General features: G+C 49.0%; 1 protein-coding gene across 1 annotated transcript in view; it reads left to right on the top strand.

The window, feature by feature from the left end:
* The window catches only part of LOC126191451 (DNA-dependent metalloprotease dvc-1-like), a 71119-nt gene that overhangs the window by 4852 nt on the left and 44579 nt on the right, over nucleotides 1-21688 (top strand). Inside the window, exon 2 of the mRNA XM_049932331.1 lies at nucleotides 8963-9189. Coding sequence (XP_049788288.1) covers nucleotides 8972-9189 — 218 coding nt within the window. The 5' untranslated portion in view covers nucleotides 8963-8971. The remainder of the gene's footprint in view (nucleotides 1-8962; nucleotides 9190-21688) is intronic.

Below are 21688 nucleotides of genomic sequence, written 5' to 3'. Positions count from 1 at the left end.
TCCTTAGGTTCGTTAGGTTTAAGTACTTCTAAGTTCTAGGGGACTGATGACCTCAGATGTTAAGTCCCATAGTGCTCAGAGCCATTTGAACTTCATTGTTACTTTTGAACGGTAGTGGATTATGTACGACGAACTTCATGAGGGAATAAATGTAGTGTGAGGCAAGTCAGAATGCCCAATTCCTTAAACAGATGTCTATAAGATGATGGCGTGTGAGCGCCACATATTATTCTTACGGAACGTTTTTTTTGGCATTGAAGACCTTCTTTCTCGAATATGAGTTACCCCAGAACATTATTCCATATGGCATTACTGAATGGAAATAAGCAAAATATGACAGATTGATTTCTCTCTCCGGAAAATTTGCTATGATTCTAAGTGGACATTTGGCTGAACTAAGTTTTTTGGGAATTCTCAATTTTTTTTTCCAATTTAAATCCTCATCAGTATGGACAGCTAATAATTTCGAAGTTTCCACCCTATGTACTATTTCATCACCATGTGTTACTTATCACTGGTGTAGTACCCCTAGAGGTGCAGAAGTGAATACGATGTGTCTTTGTGAAATTCAGGGTGAGACAATTAGCAGAAAATCAGTCGGTGATACTTTCGAGAACTGGTCACCATTTCTTACATTTCTGTGTATATACACTATACACAATACTGGTGTCAGCTGCAAAACATCAACTAACGTTAAGAACTCCTTAAGAGTGTTGTTTTCCTGCGAAGTAACAAAGAAAAATATCTACATAGACTCTAATACGTAAAGATGTGCCTAATTGTAATTGAAGCTGGTGAATTTGGTCATGTGATAAGTAAAGTTGGCAGCGTACTTAACGAGTAAGTGGCGCGGCCACTGCAGGGTTGGGGGGGGGGGGGGGGGGAGGGATGTTGTTTGGTCTGCAGTACCAATTCAGGGCGTGAGCAACTCTTGCTATGGCATCAATTTCAAACAGAAATAACATGGAATTCATTAATGCGCATTATAGAGACGATAATGTTCAAATGCAGTACATGTTTGTAGTAAGCAATATGAAATTAAGGTTGTAATACAATGAGTAGGAGGAAAGTGACATTATAAATATTTATCATCGTGTATCATATTGAATTATGCATTCAAATATAAGCAAAATTGCTGTTGATTGGTTAGTTAATCGTCTGCTCATACAACACACTTAGTGAGGCTATTATGGTGTCACGCCTTTGGATTTGCTGAGGGAGGCAACTGTGCAGCAGTACTCGACACGAAGTGTTCCGAACACCTTCGGTTTCTAACGATCACTACTTGGGGCAGGCAGCAAACATATCGCGCCGTTACTGTGGCTACTTTTTTGGGGGTTCATAACATAGTAATTTATGTGGGTTACCAATTAATAACGGTATATGCGCGCCCCGAGTTGCCGCTCCACAATGTCATTGGCTCTTGAGTAAAAGTTTCACCACCACTACTCTAAAAACTATATAAAACATGGTCCATTGTAGGCTGTAATGTAAACCTTGATTTAAATCGTGCGATTAGCGAAATTCAGCTATAAGTTATTTTCAAGCACATAGGCGATGTTATGTACTAGTGAAGTGGCATCACCCTTGTACCTGAAAACGACTTTGGTCGAAATTACCTAATCGCACGATCTAAAAGAAGAAAGTTTACATTACAGCCTACAACGGACCAGGTTTCCTTTTATGAAATGTGAGTTGTTGTACTGGACGGTGACTGTTGACTTCTAACATCACGTATTCATAAGCTATGCGTAACGCAGGACCTCTGACGTTCTCAAAGTACGTAGGGTCAGTACTCGCTGACGACGCGAGTATCCACGTAAGGAGATGGAAAAATTTGCAGTTGATAAAACGAGTGGCATCTCTTTAAATTGAGGATTAATGGAAGATAGTGCCCATAACACATAACTTGCCAGTATCCGATTACAAGGGTTAGTGGTGAACAGGTGAGATCTTCTCAGTATATAGTGTGTTATTAAGAAGGCGATACGAAATAAGATGAACACATGAAATCAGTAGCAGGGGAAGCGGATGACTTAATTTGCTAGGGTTAAGGGAAAACGTAGCGTATTTGTAAAGAAAAAGCTTACAAAACGCTAATATGACGAGATCGTAGAGTTTTGAGTGCTTACAAGTAGGCATGCTGGCAGACATAGAACGAATTCAGAGACGCGTTGTTAGTATGAAATCACTGCTGCATGTAAAAGTGTAACAGGTGCTCGGGGAACTTAGATGGCCATCTTTGGAAGTGAGGCGGCGATCTAAGAAGAAAACCCTGTTCGGTGAATGGGCAGAGCGGGTATCAGAGGAACCCTGACAATTCCGAGAACTGTGGAGTGTGTCTGATGCAGGAGCCGTGACAAGACAATAGGCCGCGTACTCTCTCGCTCAGTACGCAAAGGGAATATGACAAAGTGGCTGATGTTGATAAAAGGTACGCTCTGTATAGTGCGTTGTCGAATGTGTGTTGAAGTTGTTGAATCGATTGGCGTAGAATTTTGCGGTGTTACGGACTTCGTGAAGATTAGTTCACTATTGTCAGGTAAGGCGTGAATTTGGCTTCTGTGATGGGTGACGTGTTGCTATTGTCTTTAGTGCGGGTATTTCGAATGTTGAGATATTTCTTTATTGATCAGCGTGCTCGAAATATTTTGAATCAGTTCAGCAAGGATTAGTCTGACCACACTTTTTCGATTGCACCACAACTTAGTAACATTTTTATGTACGCACCGCTGGATAGAGCTTCCTACCTTAAAACTTTCTTTCTGAATTCATGTTCTTGGGTTCGAATTTAACGAAACGCGCGCTTCTTAGGTTAGCACTTCCGTCGATCCCAAAAATTTATTCGCCGCCAAAAGTTTCAATCAAAGAAGAGATTAAGAACTGTGCTTGAAGGAAAAAATGATTGTGCTTTGAAATAGTTACGTAGAAACTAACAAGGGGATCATCAGACCTGTTAATCACGAGTTTTGATGAGTCTTAAGTATTTTCTGAATACCTGGCTACTGGCATTTTATTTGGCGGCCCCCTAGTTTCCTGAAAATCGAAGTTTCATGCGTGCCGCCTGTACGCATAATGCTTATCACGTTTCGATAACCCCCCCAGGGGGTCCACAACTCTTTTTGTGGATACGTGCGTGGCGAGCACGGGGCCCCAAGCCATTGCAGCCTTCTTTCTCTCCAGGGCTGCATTTCCTTTCCCTTCCCCTCCTTTCCCCTCCTTGCTCCTTTCCCCTCGCCCTCTCCTCTACCTCTCTTGGTGTCCTTGCTTATGTTGGCCCCCGCTATCCTCCTGGTTCTGTTGGTTTTCCAATTCGGCTTTGTTGCATAATCATCTCCTCCTTTTGGCATTCCTTGGCCCCCGTCTGGGGTTTGACCTCCATTACAAAATTTCTCCCACGTAGTGTGAGCCATTTGGGGAAGAGCACCTTACCTAATGTCTCCGACGTCCGCCCTCATAGTACATTCAACCTTTCCTTTCACGTCGTTGTCTGATACTAGGGTGCATAGCCAGCACGGTAGCCAGCCCGTGTGGTGGGGTCGCTATGTACCCTTTTGGTTGAGCCCCCTGAACACACAGGGATCACATTTCTGATACCTGAGCTGTGACCTCCTCATGCATGCCTTGGAGTGGTTGCTCGTCATCCTGGAGCATCGGAACTCCCGGCAATGGCCGCTGTGCCAGATGGCCCTTGCTGTGGCTGGGTGGCGCCCGTGAGGAGAGCCCCTGATTGGAGTGGGTGGTATCAGGGTGGACGCTATGCAAATGAAACGCATACGGGTCCAGAAATCTGGCCGTTCTTCTGCGGCTGTCTATCTGCGTGGAACTGATTCCTCAAGTGCTGCTTCTCTTGCCCCTTCGGCCTTCCCTTCCATGGCTACCCCCTGGGAAGCGGGTCAGGCCTGTCGGCTAGGGGCAAAACCTTTCCCCCATTATCTAGTTTGCACCAGGACTGATGGAGATACTTTCACCAATACCAAACCTTTATTCTTTGTGGAACACATTGAAGACAAGTTTGGCAAAGTGGACTCCCTGAGCAAGATGCGGTCAGGTTCGTTGCTGATCAAAACTGCTTCAGCTGCCCAATCTGCGGCCCTTCGTGCCTGTACCCATCTTGGCACAATACCTGTGTCCATTACCCCCCCCCCCCCACCAGTCTCTAAATATGGTACAAGGTGTGATTTTTCACAGGGACCTCATCCTTCAAACTGATGAGGAACTTCGGGACAATCTTGGACAGCTGGTTGTTCACTTTGTTCGGAGTGATCAGAAGGGTCTGAAGGACAATCGCATTCATCCTGGTCTTTGAAGGGGATACCCTCCCTGAGAAAGTAAAGATTATGGTTTATCGATGTGATGTGAAGCTGTACATCCCACCTCCTATGAGGTGTTACAAGTGCTTGCGTTTTGGCCACATGTCTTCCCGCTGTTCCCAGGCCCCTCTCTGTGGTGACTGTGGACGTCCACTCCATGAGGGGAGTCCCTGTGTTCCCCCTCCTGTATGTGTAAATTGTCATGGTAGTCATTCTCCACGTTCACCAGATTGCCCAATATATAAGAAGGAAACAAAGATACAGGAGTATAAGTCCCTCGATCGTTTAACCTACACAGAGGCCCGTACGAAATATGCACGACTTCACCCTGTGTCCATATCTAGTTACGCCTTGGTTACATCTTCACCCCTTCCTCCCCCTTCCTTACCTCCATCCCTGACCCCTCTCCTCCCCCCCTCCCCTGTGGCTCCCACACCTTCTCCTATGGGCGCTGCTCCCCCTCCCCAGCCGGAGAATTGTCCCACTCCTTCGGCGTCTGCAAGTCAAGGGCGCCTCTCCCGGAATGCCCCTTCCCGGCACCTTCCAGGCCAAAGGTCTGCTGCCGCGCGACGACCGCGAGATCCGGGTCTGTCGGCCCCCAGGACGCCCGGTCTCTTTCTGTTCCTGATCTTGCTGCAGCTGGCTCCTTAATGCCACACAGCCGTCCTCGATCTCAGCCTGAAAGGAAGAAGAAACATAAGTCGCGGGACAAAGAGCCTCTGGTGTCACCGGAGGTCCCTTCCCCGACTTCACAACCGGATTTTGACCTGTCGTTCATGGATTTCGGCCCCTCCTTGTCGGTGACGGGTGGGGACCCGGCGGTATGACTGGATTTAGCGTGTTCAGCCCCCAGTTAAACCATCGTTCTGTGGTTCTCCAATGGAATTTTAATGGATACCATCGTCACCTTCCGGAATTAAAATCCCTTCTTTCGTCCTACTCTGCAGCTTGTGTGGTTCCCCAGGAATCTCATTTTACTGATGCTCACTCACCGACCCTCCGTGGGTTCCGTGTTTTCTGTCGAAATCGGGTCTGACCCCTGCGGGCTTCTGGTGGCGTTTGTACATTGGCCCGTACAGACATTGCTAGCATGTGGATTCCTCTTCAAACTACATTGGAAGCGGTTGCTGTTAGGGTTCACTTAAACTCTGCAGTCACAGTTTGCAATCTTTATCTCCCTCCTGACAGGACTCTTACACCTGCTACCTTAACCACCCTTCTTCAGCAACTTCCTCCTCCCTTCCTCCTCCTTGGGGATTTTAATGCTCATCATCCCTTGTGGGGCAGTGCCTTTCCATCTAGACGAGGTCTTCTTATAGACCAATTTATTGCAGACCACGACCTGTGCCTTCTTAATGATGGCTCCCCTACTCATTTCAGTGCCGGTAATGGTACCTTTTCTGCGATTGATATTTCTCTTCTCCCTCTCTCCTCCCTTCTTTACACTGGTTGCCACACGACGACCTTTGTGATAGTGACCATTTCCCGTTGATTATCACGCTCCCTTCCCGCTCCCCGATGGACAGGTTGCCTCGTTGGTCTTTCCAACGCGCCGATTGGCCTCTATACAATGCACAGGTCGTGTTTTCTCCCTCTTTGTCGGGTTGTATTGATGACGTCCTACGTCGCACTGCTAGCCTTGCTGTCCCGCGCTCATCTGGACCATTTCGTCGCCGGCAAGTCCCGTGGTGGAGTACGGCTATTGCCATTGCCATCAGTGATCGCCGTCGAGCTTTGCAACACTTTAAGAGGCACCCATCTGTAGCCAGCCTTACTACCTTTAAACGCCTTCGCGCTAAAGCCCGTTATTTAATCAGAGCAAGCGGATATGTTGGGATCGATTTGTTTCTTCCCTTGGTTCTACTGTCCATCTGTCACGGGTATGGGCTACACTTCGCTCTCTCCAAGGTTGCCATCGGCAGTCCACCCTCCCAGGCCTTCACCTCCCAGATGGCATTTGTACGGACCCATTAGTTCTTGCAGAACATCTAGCGACCCATTTTGCAGTGGCATCAGCGTCAGCCTCCTATCCAGCTGCTTTCCTTCATCAAAAACAGCGGGCTGAAGCTTCCACCTTACGTTTCACCCCTTGTGAGTCAGAATCTTACAACGAACCTTTTACTGAATGGGAATTTCTTTCCGCACTTTCTTCATCTCATGATACGGCCCCTAGCCCAGACACCATTCATAAGCAACTGCTTCAACATCTCAGTGCTCTACAACGGCAACATCATCGGGTGTTCAACCGTATCTGGCTCCAGGGTGACTTCCCTTCTCAGTGGAGGGATAGCATTGTGGTTCCTGTCCTTAAGCCTGGTAAGAACCCCCTATCTGTTGACAGCTATCGGCCAATTAGGTTGACCAATGTTGTTTGTAAGTTACTTGAACGGATGGTAGCCCGTCGGCTCAGTTGGGTCCTCGAATCTCGGGATCTATTGTCCCCTTACCAGAGTGGCTTTCGAGAGGGATGGTCTCCAATCGATCATTTACTTCGCTTGGAATCTGCGGTCCGGTAGGCTTTTTCCCAGTGCCGCCATTTGGTTGCAGTGTTTTTTGACCTTTGCAAGGCCTATGACACAGCCTGGCGCCATCACACCTTACTTACCCTTCATCAGTGGGGTCTTTTTATCCGCCAGTTGCTGATCCATCGGTCATTCAGAGTTCGAGTTGGTACTGCTTTTAGTTCTCCACGGACCCAGGAGACGGGCATCCCACATGGTTCTGTCTTGAGTGTCCTTCTTTTCCTCATTGCTATCGATGGACTTGCCTCTGTCGGTCCCTTGGTCGCCCCTGCCCTGTATGTGGATGATTTCTGCATTTGGGTTAGTTCCTCCTCCATGGCATCTGCAGAACGGCAGCTCCAGGTAGCAATACGGCGTGCCTCTGCATGGACCCTCTCACACGGGTTTCAATTCTCTCCTTTAAAATCGCGAGTGGTCCACTTCTGTCGCCTGATCCAGAGCTCTATCTCGCTGCACAACGATTGCCTGTGGTCCCACAGTTTCGTTTCTAGGGTCTTCTTTTCGACAACAAGCTCACTTGGCTGCCCCATATCAGACTCCTGAAGGTAGGGTGCTCTCGCATGATTTCTCAGGCTACACTCACTCCAACGACTTTTGTGACGTGGATACCAAAATAGTATCTTTTATGGTAACAAGTTCTGTTGGTACGTCTATCAACGCTTTCCAGCTGGAGGTTCTTAGTTTGTCGTTGAGTGGTTGACCTTTTACCTGATTCATCAACCACTGTAGTCTGTTTTACTGTAGTCAACTCTTTGCTCTGCTTCTTTTAAGTGTAATCTATTTTGTTACTGCGGTGATCATTTTAGCTCTGTACTCCTTGGTGTTCCCTCCCTCTGGGTGCAGAGGTTACGTTTTTACTGATAGGCCTTTTGCGAGTATGTCTGTTTGGAACTGGGGACTGATGACCTCGATGTTTAGCCCCCATCAAACCCTAAAACCAACCAACCAACTAACCCTGTATTTTTTTTTTGCTTGTTACTCAACAAGAAAAATATTCTCAAGCAGTTCCTAACGTTAGCTGAGGTTCTTGGATCCGGCTGGTAGTTGCGAGGAGCGTATTATAAAATACAGCTGAGAATCGCCTGTCGCACGAATGCTTTATTTGATCTGATTGTTGCCCGCAGGCCGCAGTTTGACAACCACTGCTTTAGGGTTTTAAAGATCCTCGGAACACTTTAAAGTCGATTTTCACGATAATTTTGAGTTGCATGTCATTGCTTTCTTTGACTGACATTTGAATTTTGAACTTCGTCCACCATACATATAAATTACAAAACACGTTCGGCATACGGTGTAATTTTTCTTCTAATTTCAGACTGCGTGGTATGGTATACGATTTATTCATCGTTACATAGCAAGAGCAACAAGTTTCAGATAAAATTATCAAAGGAAAATTACACAAGGGCCCGAATAGGACTCCCGATATCGAGTTTGAAAAATTCTAACGAGCGCAGTAACCGGAAAGCACAGCTTCCGTGAAGATATTTGCCATACATAGGATTAGTGGTGAAAAATAGTCTTCCTTTGAAATTTCCTTACTATTAGTATCCAAATGACGAAATGAGACACTTTCGTACTCTCAGTATGGAAGGAACATCACTGGCATCACAGTGTGCAATTTTTGGTCCATCCTCTACACGAGCTATTATGACTGTTAGTATGTAATATTGGGTCTATATTTCAAACAACGTGATACATAACAACCCACTACCACCCATTAGTGGGTCCTAATTCTACATCTAAATTTACAATTACTACAGCTATGTTTTTACTACAGGATGTGTACTGTTGTTCTATGGGCATTTCTTGTTTGGCTGTCGTTGTTCACTGTACAGGTTACATTCACTGCTAAGCTGTATACAAGGTTAGTGCACTGGTATCTATTATCTGATCGTATGCTACATTCTAAAACTACTACTCTACACTACCTGCAGCGTTCCAGGTGTACCAGTATGATAGAAACCTACGTTGTTGGCCGTCCCCACCGAGGTAATCCCAGTGGGCATGCCCCCGACGCCGGGCTGGCCCAAGGTCTTGAAATTCGCTGCAGTTACCTACTGTTAGTTCATCCTGTCTTAATCTACATCTAACCTAAAATTTTTAGTACTGGGTCTTATCTGATTTCAGCGAGCAGCGATGAGCAAGCTGGTGGACACACCTCCTCAGGGCAAGACATATTCACCAGAAGACGGGATGACTCACGAAGGCGCGGCGTGTACGTCGCTTGTGGACCCGTCTCTAGAGTACACGGACCCCACCCCGGACATCCACGCCCTCTTCCTGCAGTTCAACGACCGCTTCTTCAGGGGGCGCCTCGCCGCTGTGGAGGTGAAGTGGAGCTCCAGAATGACATCGTAAGTTGCCTCATTCTGAGTTACCATCAGTAAAATTGACGCCCCCCCCCCCCCAGGGGGCTCTCGGTTCTTTCGTGCGTACGTGTGTGGAGAGCACGGGGTCCCGAGCTATTGCAGCCTTCCTTCTTTCCAGGGCTGCATTTCCTTGCCCTTCCCCTCCTTTCCTCTCCTTGCTCCTTCCCCCTCGCCCTCTCCTCTCCCTCTCTTGGTGTCCTTGCCAATGTTAGCCCCGCTATCCTCCTGGTTATGTTGGTTCTGCAATTTAGTTTTGTTGTGTAATCACCACCTCCTTTTGGCACTCCCTGGTCCCCCTCTGGGGTTTGACCTCCATTACTAAATTTCTCTCCTGTAGTGTGAGCCATTTGGGGAAGAGCACCTTACCTAGTGTCTGACGTGTGCCTTCCTAGTTCATTCCACATTTTCTTTCACATCATTGTCTGATGCTAGGATGCACAGCCAGCACAGTAGCCAGTCTGTGTGGTGGGGTCGCTATGTACCCTTTTGGTTGAGCCCCTGAACACATAGGGATCACACTTCTTATACCTGAGCTGTGACCACTTCATGTAATCCTAGGAGTGGTTGCTCGTCATCCTGAAGCATCGGAACTCCCGGCAATGGCCGCCGTGCCAGACAGCTCTTGCTGTGTCTGGATGGAGCCCGTGAGGAGAGCCCCTGATCAGAGTGGGTGGTATCAGGGCGGACGCTATGGAAATGAAACGCATATGGCTTCAGAACTCTGGCCATTCTTCTGCGGCCGTCTCTCTGCATGGAACTGATTCTTCTAGTGCTGCTTCTCCTGCCCCTTCGGCCTTCCCTACGATGGCTACTCCCCTGGGAGGAGGGTTGGGCCCGTTGGCTAGTGGTCAAACCTTTCCCTCGCTATCTGGTTTGCACCAGGACTGATGGGGATACTTTCACCAATACTAAACCTTTATTCTTTGTGGAACAAATTGAAGACAAGTTTGGCAAAGTGGACTCCCTGAGCAAGATGCAGTCGAGTTCGTTGTTGATCAAAACTGCTTCAGCTGCCCAGTCTGTGGCACTTCGTGCCTGTACCCATCTTCGAACAATTGCTGTGTCCATTACCCTCCACCAGTCTCTAAATATGGTTCAAAGTGTGATTTTTCACAGGGACCTCAGCCTCAAACTGATGAGGAACTTCGGGACAATCTTGGACAGCTGGTTGTTCACTTTGTTCGGCGTGATCAGAAGGGTCTGAAGGACAATCACATTCATACTGGTGCCTTTATCCTGGCCTTTGAAGGGGATACCCTCCCTGAGAAAGTAAACATTATGGTTTATCGATGTGATGTGAAGCTGTACATCCCACCTCCTATGAGGTGTTATAAGTGCTTGCGTTTTGGACACACGTCTTCCCGCTGTTCGCAGGCCCCTCTCTCTGGTGACTGTGGACATCCACTCCATGAGGGGAGTTCCTGTGTTCCCCCCTCTTGTGTGTGTTAATTTTCATGGCAATTATTCTCCACGTTCAGGAGATTGCCAATATATAAGAAGGAAAAGAAGATATAGGAGTATAAGTCCCTTGATCGTTTAACCTACACCGAGGCTCATAAGACGTATGCGCGTCGTCACCCTGCGTCCATGACATCTAGTTATGCTTTAGTTAAATCTTCACCCCTTCCTCCCCCTTCCCCCCCTGCGGGTCTGGGGTTTAGAATAGGCCCGAGGTATTCCTGCCTGTCGTAAGAGGCGACTAAAAGGAGTCCATCCCCCTCACGGGGGTAGTTAGCGCCTGCGTCCGGAGATGGACGGTTCCACGACCTATAATTGTGGTCTTTTTGGTTTTTCACTTCTCGTTTCTTCCTTCCTTTTGTTGGTTCTTTTCCTTGCTCTTCTCCACCTCACTGTCTTCCTTACTCTTTCCCTTGACTTCTCCTTGCCTTCTCCTTGCCTTCTTTTCCTTGCCTTCTCCTTGCCTTCTCATTGCCTTCTTCTCCTTGCTTTCTCATTGCCTTCTTTCCTTGCCTTCTCTGGTCTCCGCCTCGGCGTTTGAGACAGTCTGTCCTCTTTCTCCCTCTCTCTCTTCTTTTTCCTCTTCTTCCTTCCTCCCTGTGCGTGTCTGAAGGCCGACCCACGCGTTCGCACGCGTAGCCGGTGACGGGGTAACGCGTAAGTCCCCGCCCTGGGTAGACATGTAAGGCACGCGCGTACCCCCTGGTAAAGGCCAGGCCCGGGGAGGAGTGATTGCCTGAGCTGATACCTTCTGACCATGCCGATTGGTCCCTCCGTCTGTTTCTCGGGAGGTGTGACCTGAGGTGTAAACATTCACCTAAGGCGGGAGTGCCCTCTGAGAGGGTCCCCACAAGGAAGGAGCGCGCCATCGGAGACGCTGGCAATCATGGGGGATTCCTCCGCAATGGATTCTACTCCATCGCTTTCGACTTCTGCCCAAAAACGGAAACGTGACCAGCCACCAGTGACAAAAGTACTACCCCCTGCCCCACAGTTCCTCGTCGTTTCTCGATCTGAGGACGGAAAGGATTTTTCCTCTGTCAACCCTTTCGTTATCCAGAAGGGCGTAGATGCCATAGCCGGATCTGTCAAATCTTGTACCAGGCTGCGTAACGGTACCTTATTACTAGAAACTGAGAGTGCCTTTCAGGCACAAAAACTGCTTCGGGCCACACTCCTGTATGCGTTCCCTGTCCGGGTGGAGGCCCACCGAACTTTGAATTCGTCTCGTGGTGTAGTCTATACTAGCTCCCTCGACGGATTGACTGACGAGGAGATTCAATCTTTCCTCGCTGAGCAGGGCGTGACGGCTGTCCATAGGGTCATGAAAAAGGTCAACAATGACCTTGTACCGACCCGGACACTTTTCTTGACCTTCGATAGTGTTAAGCTGCCATCGCGCATCAAGGCGGGCTACGAGGTTATTTCTGTTCGCCCCTATGTCCCGACACCTACGCGCTGCTACCAGTGTCAGCGTTTCAATCACACTCGACAGTCTTGTTCCAATGTGGCTAAATGTGTCACTTGTGGCAGGGATGCCCATGAGGGAGACTGTCCACCTCCGTCTCCTCGTTGTGTGAACTGTCAGGGTGACCATGCCGCATCCTCCCGCGACTGTCCTGTCTATAAGGAAGAACGCTGTATCCAAGAAATTCGGGTCAAAGAGAAAGTGTCCACCTCGGCTGCTCGCAAGCTATTGGCTAGCAGGAAGCCCGCGCTGCTCCCAGCGGGGAAATACAGTACTGTCCTCGCCTCTCCTCGGACTACCAGGGAGGTAGCAACCCAGACATGCGATCTGACCTTCAGCACCACGGTCGTCCGTTCGGCCAGTGCTAAGATCGCGCGGTCGACGTCTCCTCTTCCTCCCATCACCCCACAGACACCAGCCCCTTCATCAACTTCTGCTAAGACGAAGACCCCGAAGTCAGATGCACGGGCCTTCAAGAAGGAACCATCCCGTGCAGACTTCCTACGTACCTCGACCTCCCAGCCTTCCACCAAACGTCCTTCCAAAAAGGCTCATAGGAAGCACAGTTCTCCTTCTCCGCCACGGCGCATTTCTTCTCCTGCGCCACCCAGCGGTTGCCGCCCCAGGCCGTCATCCGTTTCGCCTGGCCGCACCGCTGGTAGCCGGACATCTGGCCGTTCACCGGCGGAGGAAGCTCCCCCTCCCGGCCATCCTCCCGAGATGGCCGATGAACCTATAGACCCAATGGACGATGACTGTCCGCCTACTGATAGCGGCGGCAGTGCTCGCTCGAAGCCAGGCCCTCAGCGGCCTTCGAGGTGACCCCTTCTTTCATCTTCCTTTTCTTACGATGGCACTTATTCACTGGAATATTCGCAGCATTCGCTCCAACCGAGAGGACGTGACGTTGCTGCTCCGCTTGCACCGTCCGCTCGTCGTAGCCCTCCAGGAAACGAAGCTACGCCCATGCGATCAAATTGCCTTGGCACACTACACCTCTGTGCGTTTTGACCTACCCCCTGTGGTAGGTATCCCAGCTCATGGAGGGGTTATGTTGCTGGTCCGGGATGATATTTACTACGATCCCATCACGTTGCACACCGGCCTGCAGGCAGTTGCCATCCGCATTACTCTCCCCACTTTTACGTTTTCCTTTTGTACCGTTTACACTCCATCGTCATCTGCCGTTACCAGGGCAGACATGATGCAACTTATTGCTCAGCTACCTGCACCATTTTTGTTAACTGGAGACTTCAATGCCCACCATCCCCTTTGGGGCTCTCCAGCATCCTGCCCGAGGGGCTCCTTGTTAGCAGACCTTTTCAACCAGCTCAATCTTGTCTGCCTCAATACTGGCGCCCCTACTTTTCTTTCGGACACATCTCACACCTATTCCCATTTAGACCTCTCTATATGTACTCCCCAACTTGCACGCCGGTTTGAGTGGTATGCACTTTCTGATACGTAGTCGAGCGACCACTTCCCGTGTGTTATCCATCTCCTGCAGCATACCCCCTCTCCGTGCTCCTCTAGTTGGACCATCTCCAAGGCAGACTGGGGGCTCTTCTCTTCCAGGGCGACCTTTCAGGATCAAACCTTCACGAGCTGCGATCGTCAGGTCGCACACCTCACGGAAGTCATTCTCGCTGCTGCTGAATATTCCATCCCTCACCCTACTTCTTCTCCACGTCGCGTACCGGTCCCCTGGTGGACCGCAGCATGTAGAGACGCTTTACGTGCTCGTCGACGTGCTTTACGCACATTTAAACGCCACCCTACAGTGGCGAATTGTATCAATTATAAACGATTACGTGCTCAGTGTCGTCGTATTATCAAAGAAAGCAAGAAAGCCAGCTGGGCTGCTTTCACAAGCACCTTCAACAATTTTACACCTTCTGTTGTCTGGGGTAGCCTGCGCCGGCTATCTGGCACTAAGGTCCACTCACCAGTTACTGGCTTGAAGGTCGCGAATGACGTCCTTGTGGCCCCTGAGGCTGTCTCCAATGCCTTCGGCCGCTTTTTCGCAGAGGTTTCGAGCTCCGCTCATTACCACCCTGCCTTCCTCCCCCGCAAACAGGCAGAGGAGGCTAGGCCACCTAACTTCCGCTCCTCGAATTGTGAAAGTTATAATGCCCCATTCACCATGCGGGAACTCGAAAACGCACTTGGCCGATCACGGTCCTCCGCTCCAGGGCCTGATTCTATTCATATTCAGATGCTGAAGAACCTTTCTCCTGTGGGTAAAGGTTTTCTTCTTCGTACATATAATCGCATCTGGATTGAGGGACATGTTCCCGCATGCTGGCGCGAGTCTATTGTTGTCCCGATTCCTAAGCCGGGGAAGGACAAGCACTTGCCTTCCAGTTATCGACCTATCTCCCTTACCAGCTGTGTCTGTAAGGTGATATAACGAATGGTTAAGTCTAGTTTGGTTGGGCTGCTCGAGTCTCGACGCCTACTTACCAATGTACAATGTGGATTTCGTAGGCGCCGCTCTGCTGTTGACCATCTGGTTACCTTGTCGACCTTCATTATGAATAACTTCTTGCGGAAGCGCCCGACCGCGGCTGTGTTCTTTGATTTGGAGAAGGCTTACGACACCTGTTGGAGGGCGGGCATTCTCCGCACCATGCATACATGGGGCCTTCGCGGTCGCCTCCCTCTTTTTATTCGTTCCTTTTTAATGGATCGACAGTTCAGGGTACGTGTGGGTTCTGTCCTGTCCGACACCTTTCGCCAGGAGAATGGGGTGCCACAGGGCTCAGTTTTGAGCGTCGCTCTCTTCGCCATCGCGATCAATCCAATAATGGATTGCCTCCCAGCTGATGTATCAGGCTCCCTTTTTGTGGACGATTTTACCATCTACTGCAGCGCGCAGTGTACACGTGTCCTGGAGCGCTGTCTTCAGCGTTCTCTTGACCGTCTTTACTCCTGGAGTGTCGCCAATGGCTTCCGTTTTTCTGCCGAGAAGACGGTCTGTATTAACTTCTGGCGCTACAAAGAGTTTCTCCCACCGTCCTTACGACTCGGTCCCGTTGCTCTCCCAATCGTGGAGACAACCAAATTTTTAGGCCTTACATTTGACAGGAAACTTAGCTGGTCTCCACATGTGTCATATTTGGCCGCCCGTTGTACCCGTTCTTTAAATGTTCTCCGTGTTCTCAGTGGTATGTCGTGGGGAGCGGAACGAACCGTCCTACTTCGTCTATATCGGTCGATCGTCCGCTCCAAGCTGGATTATGGGAGCTTCGTATACTCCTCTGCACGGCCATCCATCTTACGCCGCCTCAACTCCATACAACATCGGGGTTTACGACTTGCGATCGGAGCATTTTATACTAGTCCCGTAGAGAGTCTTCATGCTGACGCTGGCGAATTGCCACTCACCTACCGGCGCGATATGCTTTGTCGGTATGCCTGTCGGCTACTGTCAATGCCCGTCCATCCGTCTTATCGTTCCTTTTTTGACGACTCTCTTGACCGTCAATACGGGTTGTATGTCTCTGCCCTGCTACCCCCTGGAGTTCGCTTTCGTCGCCTCCTTCAGCACCTTAATTTTTCACTCCCTGCAACCTTTCGAGTGGGCGAGAGCCACACGCCACCTTGGCTCCAGGCTCAGGTCCGCGTTCACCTTGACCTCAGCTCGCTCCCAAAAGAGGTTACCCCCGGTTCGGTCTACCACTCCCGTTTTTTGGAACTTCGTTCGAAGTTCATCAACATGACTTTCATTTATACAGATGGCTCTAAGACCAATGACGGGGTCGGGTGTTCCTTTATTGTCGGGGCACAAAGTTTCAAATACCGGCTCCATGGCCATTGTTCGGTCTTCACAGCTGAGCTCTTTGCCCTCTACCAGGCTGTTCTTTACATCTGCCGCCACCGACATTCTGCTTATGTCATCTGCTCCGACTCCCTGAGCGACATCCAGCGCCTCAGTGATCTGTACCCGGTTCACCCTTTCGTACACCGGATCCAACGCTCTCTTCAGCAGCTGGTGGACGTCGGTTCTCCAGTTAGCTTTATGTGGGTTCCTGGCCATGTCGGTATCCCTGGGAACGAAGCTGCAGATGCCGCGGCCAAGGCTGCGGTCCTCCAGCCTCGGACAGCTTCTTGTTGTGTCCCTTTGTCCGATTTTAGCAGGGTCATTTGTCGGCGCATTTTATCGCTGTGGCATGCCGATTGGGCTGCACTTACAGACAACAAGCTTCGGGCCTTAAAACCTCTTCCCGTGGCTTGGACGTTCTCCTCACGCCCTTCTCGGCGGGAGGAGGTAGTTTTGGCCCGGTTAAGAATTGGACACTGCCGGTTCAGCCATCGCCATCTGCTGACGGCTGCGCCGGCGCCGTTCTGCCCATGTGGGCAGTTGCTGACGGTTCGACACATTTTAATGTCCTGGCCAGATTTTAACACACTGCGCCTAGATCTTAACCTGCCAAGTACTTTCGATGCCATTTTAGCGGATGACCCACGAGCAGCTGCTCGTGTTCTTCGTTTTATCAATTTGACAAACCTTTCTAAGGACATATGATGATGCTGTTTTTTAATCCTATGCCTGTCAGTCTGTCTTTTATCGTGTTTTCCCTTTTAGTTGTTGTTGTCAACTTGTGCCTCGCGGTGCATTCTTAGAGTAGTCAGGGCGCTAATGACCATTGAAGTTGTGCGCCCTAAAACCACAAAAAAAATCCTCCCCCTTCCTTATCCCAGTTCCGGAATCCTCACCTCCCCCCCGCCCCTGCAGCTCCCACATCTTCTCCTCTGGGCGCTGCTCCCCCTCCCCAGCCGGAGAAGTGTCCCACGCGACGACCGCGAGAACTGCGGTCTGTCGGCCCTCGGGTTGCCTGATCTCTTTCTGTTCCTGATCTTGCTGCAGCTGGCTCCTTTATACCACACAGCCCTCCTCGATCTCAAACAGAAAAGAAGAAGAAACATATCATCCCAGATTCTGACCTGTTGTTCATGGGTGTCGCCGCCTCGTTGTTGGTGACAGGTAGTGACCTGGCGGTATGACTGGCTTTAGCCTGTCCAACCCCCCTTTGCATAATCGTTCTGTTGTGTATCCAGTGGAATTGTAATGGATACTACCGTCACCTTCCGGAATTGAAATCCCTTATTTCGTCTTATTCTGTAGCTTGTGTGGTTCTACAGGACTCTCATTTTACTGATGATCACTCACTGACCCTCTATGGGTTCCATGTTTTCTGTCGAAATCGGGTCGGAGCCCTGCGGGCTTCTGGTGGCGTTTGTACGTTGGTCCATACAGACGTTGCTAGCACATGGATTTCTATTCAAACTAAATTGGAAGCGGTTGCTGTTAGGGTCCACCTGGACTCACAGGTCACGGTTTGTAATCTTTATCTCCCTCCAGACACCACCAGACCCTCTTACACCTGCTGCCTTAACTGCCCTTCAGCAACTTCCTCCTCCCTTCCTCCTCCTTGGGGATTTTAATGCTCATCATCCCTTGTGGGGCAGTGTCTTTCCATCTAGAAGAGGTCTTTTCATAGACCAGTTTATTGCAGACCACGACTTGTGCCTTCTTAATAATGGCTCCCTTACTCATTTCAGTGCCGGTCATGGTACCTTTCTGCCATTGATCTTTCTTTCTTCTCCCTCCCTTCATTAGACTGGTCGCCACATGACGACCTTTGTGATAGTGACCATTTCCCGTAGATTCTCTCGCTCCCTTCCCATTCCCCGATGGACAGGTTACTTCGTTGGTCTTTCCAACGCGCCGATTGGCCTCTATACACTGCACAGGTCGTGTTTTCTCCCTCTTTGTTGGGTTGCATTGATGACGTCCTACGTGACGTGTCTGACGCGATTGTTCGCGCTGCTAGCCTTGCTGTACCGCGCTCATCTGGACCATTTCGTCGCCGTCAAGTCCCGTGGTGGAGTACGGCCATTCCCATAGCCATCCGTGATCGCTGTCGAGCTTTGCAACACCTTAAGAGGCACCCATCCGTTGCAAACCTTATTACCTTTAAAGGCTTTCGCGTTAAAGCTCGTTATTTAATCAGAGCAAACGGATATGTTGGGAACGATTTGTTTCTTCCCTCGGTTCTACTGTCCCTATGTCACGGGTATGGGCCACACTTCGCTCTCTCCAAGGTTGCCATCGGGAGTCAACCCTCCTAGGCCTTCACCTCCCAGATGGCCTTTGTACGGACCTGTTGATTCTTGCGGAACATCTTGCGACCCATTTTGCAACGGCATCAGCCTCCTATCCAGCAGCTTTCCTTCACCAGAAACAGCGGGCCGAAGCTTCCGCCTTGTGTATTGCCCATGTAACGTCGTTGCATTAATTTGCTCTGCAAGCGGTGCTGATAGACAATAAAAGAGGGTTAAAGCTGTGAGCTATGTGGGGAAGTTAACCTTGCATTACTGCGCAACTGCTTCACCAGGTATCCAGTCCAGCTTACCAAATTCCCAACCAGACTAACATGAATGTCATACGACAATATATATATATATATATATATATAATCATTGATCATTGAAATTTCAGCATATTAAACTGGTGCCTTATTTAGAATTGTAAAAATGTGAGTTTGTAATCTTACACAACACATCAAATATGGAGCACACGAAGAACGTTCAAACATATGCAAGAGGAAATTAACCACAACCAACCGATTAAATTTTCACCCAAAGAAGTTACGTTCGTAGCGCAATCCTGTCCGTCATGTAATTACCACACACTGGTATACTAAATTCATACTAACTCTCTGTGAAATCTTCCCGAAAAGAATAGCTGAGGGTTACTTTGATGCTGACACCACATGCTTCGTGGTCAACTTGGTTTACACAGAGTGTAACTCCACAATACTTTTGATAATTAAAATAAATTAGATCGAAAAGCAATTTACAAAAGAAAAACCTCTCACTGGTTACTATCGTCTTACTATTAACCTGATGGGTCAAACAATTGTATAAGCACGTGGTACTGGTCTCACAAAGTACACCCCACGTGGGTTGAACATAAAGAAAAGTTGCTATATTGAAAAATATTGTCAAAACGAGACATTATAATCTCACGCACATTCGCATTTAAGATTGATGATCTTAGAGTTACTGATCAACACGTGGTTCCACTTTACTCAGAAAGTAGTGACAAAGCAACTACTGGAAGATATTCTGAACTTCACACTCGAAATACACTGCGTTGCAATTTAAGATAACATTAGATATTTTAGAGCTAAACCTGAAATAAAGGTGGTTAAATTTTCAGTTAGGCTGAACTTAAGAAATCCATTGTCCTGCGGACTTAACAGACACGCACTTAGCTGGAGATCTTACCACTTCAGACGCTCGCCGCGGACAGACTGACCTGGGCCGCTACCGAGCGTGCTTAACAGATACAAACGGAAGTGACCAGAGAGGCAGCTTCCTATACCAACATGACAAGGGACTTACAGGACCATACTAAGAATAGAAACACTCTCTGCTTTTAGAAAGTGTAGCTACGTGTTCCGACGTTGGTCCTACTGGTCTCTAGCAGACAGGCTTGTCTGCTACCATCAAGCATGCAACTAGAAATACATTTGCTCATTCATCCTCTCACACAGAAGGGAAGGGGGATGACAGTATCTTACCATATACAGAATATAAAAGAAAGCGGATGTAGGTTCCGTACGAGACTGTGAGACATGAATTACACATAAACTGTGTTTTAAAGTGTATTAGAGTGGCAGATCGTTCTTGTTTGTGTAAAAGTAACACGTTCCACTGCTCAGTCTCCTCCCAGATAGTCAGAATCATCACAGTAAATTTAGAAGAGGAATTTATACCGTAAATGACAACATATTTAAGAAATTAACATGAAAGGAATCCAACAGAGACCTTTCACCCCTTGTCAGTCAGAATCTTAAAACGAACCTTTTACTGAATGGGAATTTCTTTCCGCACTTTCTTCATCTCATGATACGGCCCCTGGCCCAGACACCATTCATAACCAACTGCTTAAACATCTCAGTGCTCCACAATGGTAATCTCTTCTCCAGGTGTTTAACCGTATTTGGCTCCAGGGTGACTTCCCTTCTCATTGGAGGGATAGCATCGTGGTTCCTGTCCTTAAGCCTAGTAAGAACTCCCTATTTGTTGAAAGCTATCGACCAATTAGTCTGACAAATGTTGTTTGCAAGTTACTTGAACGGATGGTAGCCTGTTGGCTCAATTGAGTCCTTGAATCTTGGAATCTATTGTCCCCTTACGAGCGTGGCTTCCGAGAGGGATGGTCTCCAATCGACCATTAACTTCGCTTGGAATCCGCAGTTTGGCAGGCTTTTTCCCAGAGCCGCCATTTGGTTACAGTATTTTTTGACCTTCCCAAGGCCTATTACACGGCTTGGCGCCATCACAATCTTACTTACACTTAATCAGTGAGATCCTCAGGGCTCACTCCCGATTTTTATCCACCAGTTTTTGTTCCATCGTTCATTCAGGGTTCAGGTTGGTACTGATTTTAGTTCTCCATGGGCCCAGGAGACTGGCATCCCACAGGGTTCTGTATTGAGTGATTGAGTGTACTTCTTCTCCTCATTGCTATCGATGGACTTGCGGCCTCTGTTGGTCCTTTGTCACCCCTGCCCTGTATGTGGATGATTTCTGCATTTGGGTTAGTTCCTCTTAGACAGCCTCTGCAGAGCAGCAGTTCCAGGGAGCTATACGGCGTGCCTCTGCATGGACCCTCTCACACGGGTTTCAATTCTCTCCTTTAAAATTGCGGGTGGTCCACTCCTGTCGCCGTACTACGATCCACCCTGATCCAGAGCTCTATATCGATGCACGATTGCCTGTGGTCCCACAGTTTCATTTCCTGGGTGGGCTTTTCGACAACACGCTCACTTGGCTGCCCCATATCAGACTTCTGAAGGTAAACTCAATATCCTTCTCTTCCTTGACCACACCTCTTGGGGTGTGGACCGCTCCCTCCTTCTCCGCCTATATCGCACTATAGTTCTGTCTCGCTTGGACTATGGTTGTCAAGTTTATGGTTCAGCTGCTCCTTCCACACTGCATGTTCTGGACCCAGTCCACCATCGTTGTATCAGTTTGGCCACTGGTGCCTTCCCTACTAGCCCTGTTACTCTCCTGGTTGAAGTTGGGATCCCCCCTCCCCCTGTTCTGTTCGGCGGTGTAATATGCAATCGCTGTCCATTCCTCTCCCACTCATCCTTCCTATTCTCTCCTGTTCCCAGACCATGGACGTCGCCCACCCGACTCCCGCCCTCGGGCGGGTTTACCGATTTGGCTCCACCTTGCGTCTCTTTGCCGTGATTTTCAGCTTCCTTCTTTGTCCTGTCTTCCTCGCTCCCTCCCCTCCACCCCTTCTTGGTTAGTTCCTCGGCCTCGAATTCGGGTGGATATCCGCCGAGGTCCGAAAGATTCCATCCCCCTGATGGTGTTCCGTTCCGTTGTTCCTTTCCGTTGTTTTTTACACCAATTGCTCTAAATATGATGATCATGTGGGATATGCCGTCACGTCCTCTGTTGGAACGAAAAATCATCAGCTGCCATCTACATGTGGGGTGTTTACTGAGCAATTGATGGCAATTTCCC

The sequence above is a fragment of the Schistocerca cancellata genome, chromosome 6, assembly GCF_023864275.1.
Source record: "Schistocerca cancellata isolate TAMUIC-IGC-003103 chromosome 6, iqSchCanc2.1, whole genome shotgun sequence".
Lineage (NCBI taxonomy): Eukaryota > Metazoa > Arthropoda > Insecta > Orthoptera > Acrididae > Schistocerca > Schistocerca cancellata.
This window is presented reverse-complemented; position numbering and strand designations above follow the sequence as displayed.